This window comes from Hyalella azteca, unplaced genomic scaffold (genome assembly GCF_000764305.2).
Source record: "Hyalella azteca isolate HAZT.00-mixed unplaced genomic scaffold, Hazt_2.0.2 contig16618, whole genome shotgun sequence".
Classification (NCBI taxonomy): domain Eukaryota; kingdom Metazoa; phylum Arthropoda; class Malacostraca; order Amphipoda; family Hyalellidae; genus Hyalella; species Hyalella azteca.
This window is the reverse complement of record NW_025946434.1, coordinates 1-5,520: the sequence shown is the minus strand read 5'-3', so window position 1 is coordinate 5,520 and position 5,520 is coordinate 1. Positions and strand designations below refer to the sequence as shown.

General features: G+C 53.2%; 1 protein-coding gene across 1 annotated transcript; it reads left to right on the top strand.

Moving 5' to 3' along the window:
- Positions 1 to 591: 591 nt before the first annotated feature.
- On the top strand, positions 592 to 5,484 carry LOC108678392 (cell division cycle protein 27 homolog; the record flags this gene model as incomplete). The annotated part of the gene is given in 8 exon segments (XM_018166808.2): positions 592 to 746; positions 1,662 to 2,200; positions 2,411 to 2,494; positions 2,764 to 2,877; positions 2,879 to 2,998; positions 3,425 to 3,905; positions 4,293 to 4,699; positions 5,239 to 5,484. Coding segments are annotated over 8 exon segments (2,146 nt in total), but the record flags the coding sequence as incomplete, so codon positions are not given.
- Between the last annotated feature and the right edge of the window lie 36 nt (positions 5,485 to 5,520).

The following is a 5,520-nucleotide window of genomic DNA, read 5'->3' as shown; positions in this document are numbered from 1 at the left end:
GGCTTATATTACACTGTACACTGTACATAAACCTGTACACGTACAGCACCCTGTACACTGTATTACACTGTACAGGTACGGCGTACACAGCAGTTTTGTACTACGGCTGCTGGGGGAGGCGTACAGGCTTATATTACACTGTACACTGTACATAAACCTGTACACGTACAGCACCCTGTACACTGTATTACACTGTACAGGTACGGCGTACACAGCAGTTTTGTACTACGGCTGCTGGGGGAGGCGTACAGGCTTATATTACACTGTACACTGTACATAAACCTGTACATGTACAGCACCCTGTACACTGTATTACACTGTACACTGTACATGAACCTGTACACGTACAGCACCCTGTACACTGTATTACACTGTACAGGTACGGCGTACACAGCAGCTTTGTGCTACGGCTGCTGGGGGAGGCGTACAGGCTTATATTACACTGTACACTGTACATAAACCTGTACACGTACAGCACCCTGTATTACACTGTACACTGTACACGTACAGCACCCTGTACACTGTATTACACTGTACACTGTACACGTACAGCACCCTGTACACTGTATTACACTGTACACTGTACCACAGGTACGGCGTACACAGCAGCTTTGTGCTACGGCTGCTGGGGGAGGCGTACAGGCGTACCCAGCGACCCCTGATGGCCTGTGTGGCGTACCGCGCCGCTCTGGCCGTCAACCCCTTCTTGTTCACGGCATACGTGAGCCTCATGGATACGTGGCCGGGTACGTGGGGCACGTGAGGTACGTGGGGCACGTGGCCGGGTACGTGGGGTGCGTGAGGTACGTGAGCCTTATGGATACGGTACGTGGGGCACGTGAGGTACGTCAGCCTCATGGATACGTGGCCGGGTACGTGAGGTACGTGAGCCTTATGGATACGTGGCCGGGTACGTGGGGCACGTGAGGTACGTCAGCCTCATGGATACGTGGCCGGGTACGTGGGGTACGTAAGTCTTATGGATACGTGGCCAGGTACGTGGGGCACGTGGATACGTGGCCGGGTACGTGGGGCACGTGGGATACGTGGCCGGGTACGTGGGGCACGTGGGGTATGTGGATACGTGGCCGGGTACGTGGATACGTGGCCGGGTACGTAGGGTACGTGAGCCTCATGGATACGTGGCCGGGTACGTGGGGCACGTGAGGTACGTGAGCCTTATGGATACGTGGCCGGGTACGTGGGGCACGTGAGGTACGTGAGCCTCATGGATACGTGGCCAGGTACGTGGGGACGTGGGGTACGTGANCTGTCTCTTATACACATCTAGATGTGTATAAGAGACAGAAGTCAATGAGGGGCGAAGAATAATACGTGGCCAGTGGTCGGCCTATCCAATTAGTTATAGCCGACCGTTGGCCATTCCTCGGCCACCTGAAAGCGACCAGTTGCCGCGAGAAAGGGGCTGGCTAGGATATCTGGCTGGCTAAGATAAGACATTACAAAGACTACAATAATGATAATGGGGCTGGCTAAGATAAAATATTACAAAGAGTACAAGCTCGAGGGTAGCGACTAGCCGAGCCTAAGACAGAACGAATATTTCAGGAGATGGTCGCGAATACCTCGCTCTTAGACTTCGTCGCACTCTGACTACCAGCCTTAAGTTCTTCAATAATAATTTCTCTCTTAAATTCCAGGTGACAAGCCGCCCCCACCTAGCACCAGCACTACCAGCACCACAAATAACAACAACAACAATAACAACATCAATAACAACCTGGACACAGACCCTAACAACATTTTCACGCTGGACAAGCATGTAGACCTGAGCTATTGTCACGGCACCACGCTCTGTTCTGTTATTAACAGCAATAACGACGCCTTCTTATTTCAGCACTATAACAACAACAGTAACAGCGACATAAACATGTCTAGTAACACAAATAACCCCAATAACAGCAGTAAAAACATCAATAACAACGGTAACAACAACATCGCGGTTGCCATGACAACGACAGCGACTCCGCTGGCCCCGCCCCTCGCGCCACTGGCCACGCCCCTCGCGACGTTGGCCCCGCCCCTCGCGACGCAGGCCCCGCCCCTTGCGACGCTGGCCCCGCCCCTTGCGACGCTGGCCCCGCCCCTCGCGCCACTAGCCACGCCCCTCGCGCCGCTGGCAACATCAGGCAACCGCGGCGGTGGCGGTGGCCACTTGGTCACGCCTGCGGTCAATGTGGTGAGTGGCCGCTCTTTTTGGGCCATCTGGCGGCCATTAGACTTGATTTCTATGGCCATTAGATTGCCATTTATTGACCATTGGATTGCCATTTGTTGGCCATTATTATAATTAATTACGGGCCATTTGTATGGCATAGCTCAGCCATTACATATGAAATATTATTCTTATTTATGTATTATTTCTTAATATATATGAACGTTACTGCAGACGCTGAGCTGCAGTCAGCTGTGCACCCCCGTGGGGGGGACCGTCACCCCCGCACCCCTCCTCCTGCCCCCCCACCTGCGACAGGTGAACCCCCCTAACCCCCTTCCTATATTATACAATATTTATCTATATATTATTTATATTTTATTTAACATTTATCCCTCCCTATATTATATAATATTTTTCTTTCCCTAACCCCTATACCTTTATATTGATAATGATGTATATCTGCATGAATAAAAATATTATTATGATATATTTTGTTTATAATGATCTATTTTTTATTTATAATTATTTTTTTATTTAAAATGATTTATTTACATAAGAATTAATGAAATTATTTATGTATACAGGCTCCCCGTAAGCGAGCTGTCGGTGGGGGGCCCCCGCCCCCCCTGGGGGGGCGCTGCAAGCAGTCCATGCTCACCCACCTCACCCCCAGCTTCGGGGTGATCCCCCTCAATCCCCCCCAGTGTTGGGGGAGGTGGTGGGGGGGCTGGGTCCCCCCACAGCAGCCCCGCCTCGTCCCACCCCCACCCCTCTGTCAGGAGGTCGTCCAGACTCTTCGGCTCTGCCAGCTCTGTTAAGGTGAACACTCATTAAAATATAGGGCTTTTTGTCTTAAATGTGGTGTACTTGCTGTATTATATTGTACCTACACTCAGGGAAATATAGGGCACTTTGTCCTAAATATGATGCTCTTTTTGTGTCCTGGTATATTTATTATATAGGTACACTCATTGGGATGTGAGGCACTTTGTCCTAAATATGATGCACTTATTGTATGGGTCATGCTGGTATATTTATTGTGTTAATGTTTTTATTTATTGTGGGTAATGCGGTACACTCAGTGGAATGTAAGGCACTTTGTCCTAATTATGATGCACTTGTTCAAGTCTATCCTGGTACATATATTATATACACCCATTTATTATATATTTATACATGTACATATATTATATACACTCAGAGAAATAAGTGGACCTGTTCTCACGCCCGTCCCCTTGTCCCCAGGAGAACAACAAGGCCCGGGGGATCGTGCCCCCCACCACGGGGCGAAGGTGCAAACCCCGCGCCCTCCGACCCTCCTCCACCCCCTCCACCTCCACCCCCTCCACCTCAACCACCCCCTCCATGCCCTCCAGCTCCAGCTCCATGCCCTCCAGCTCCACTTCCACCGCCTCCAGCCTCATCGAACTCAACAACGCCCGTAACACCAACCCCTCCACCGCCTCCATCGACGAGAACATCATGCCTGGAGGTGGTGGTGGTGGTGGTGGTGGTGTAGGTGGTAATATCCTGATGCCCTCGACTGGTGTTAACACCAACACCACCAAACCAACACCAACACCAGCACTTATCATCCCACCACCCGCCGCTGCCGACAGTAAACCGACACCACAACAGACCCCGCCGCCCCCGCCGCCGCCGCTTGTTGTCATCAGTCAAGAGGAGCTTAATAGACAAGCGCTGGGGCTGCAGAAACAGGCGGCAGGTGAGGGACCCACTTATGACCGACTCATGACCTACTTATGACCCACTGCAGAAACAGGCGGCAGGTGAGTCACGTAGCAGTCCCAGGCCACGCTGGCTATGGTAAGCATTAGGGACGTAGCAGTCCCAGGCCACGCTGGCTATGGTAAGCATTAGGGACGTAGCAGTCCCAGGCCACGCTGGCTATGGTAAGCATTAGGGACATAGCAGTCCCAGGCCACGCTGGCTATGGTAAGCGTTAGGGACGTAGCAGTCCCAGGCCATGCTGGCTATGGTAAGCAGTCCCAGGCCCTTGCTGTTGACATTTATTTTAAATTTCATCGCTACATTTATTGTACTTGCATCCTTCAGCCTCTGTCGCCACCCTGATAATGTCCTCATATTGCAGAGGGTCTCATGAGCCTCCTGCGCCTCATCGGTGAGGCCTACAGGCGCCTCAGCAGGTACGACTTGGCCTCCAGCATCGCCGCATTTGAGGCCCTGCCGCCTCATCACCTCATGACCCACTTTGGCCTCACATGCCTCGCCAAGGCCCACTTCCACTCAAACGACTTCCAGACCAGTGCCTCCTACTTCCGTGAGGCCATGGCCTCATGCCCCTACCTGCTGCAGGAGCTGGATTACTACAGCACGGCGCTGTGGCACCTACAGCAGGAGGCCCAGCTGTCGGCCCTCGCGCAGCAGCTCCTTGCCGTTGACAAAGGGCGCGCGGTGACGTGGTGTGCGCTCGGCAACTGCTTCTCTCTGCAGAAAGAACATGAAGCTGCCATTAAGTTCTTCTCCAGGGCTGTGCAGGTACATACCAAGGTACTGGGGGGGTACGTTAAATTGGTGGGGGCATGTGGAGACATGTTACGGTAGCATACCAAGGCACGTGAGGGTACGTTAGAACCTCTGGGTATGACAGGTGTATGGGTACGACCCAGTCGTTAAGCAAGTCCCCCGCTGGTACAGGTGTATGGGGTACGTTAGCACCTCAAAGTACAGCGGTACAGAGTGTAGGGTACGACCCAGTCACTAACCAAGTTCCCCGCTGGTACAGGTGTATGGGGTACGTTAGCACCTCAAAGTACAGGGGTACAGAGTGTAGGGTACGACCCAGTCACTAACCAAGTGCCCGCTGGTACAGGTGTATGGGGTACGTTAGCACCTCAAGATACAGGGGTACAGAGTGTAGGGTACGACCCAGTCACTAACCAAGTACCCCGCTGGTACAGGTGGAGCCGACGTGCTGCTACGCGTATACGTCACTGGGGCACGTGGGGTACATTAGAACCTCAGGGTACTATGTTTAGGGTACGACCCAGTCACTAACCAAGTGCTCGCTGGTACAGGTGGAGCCGACGTGCTGCTACGCGTACACGCTGCTGGGGCACGAGCACGTAGCCACGGAGGAGCTGGACAAGGCGTTGGGCGCCTACAGGGGCGCCGTGCGCCTAGACGCGCGCCACTACAACGCCTGGTACGGCATGGGCGTCGCCCTCTACCGTCAGGACCTCCTCGCCCCCAGCGACGTCCACTTCAGGAGGGCCCTCGCCGTGCACCCCACCAGCAGGGTGCTGCTGTGCCATATTGCTGTGGTGGGTGCTGTGGTGCTGTGTCATATTGCTGTGGTG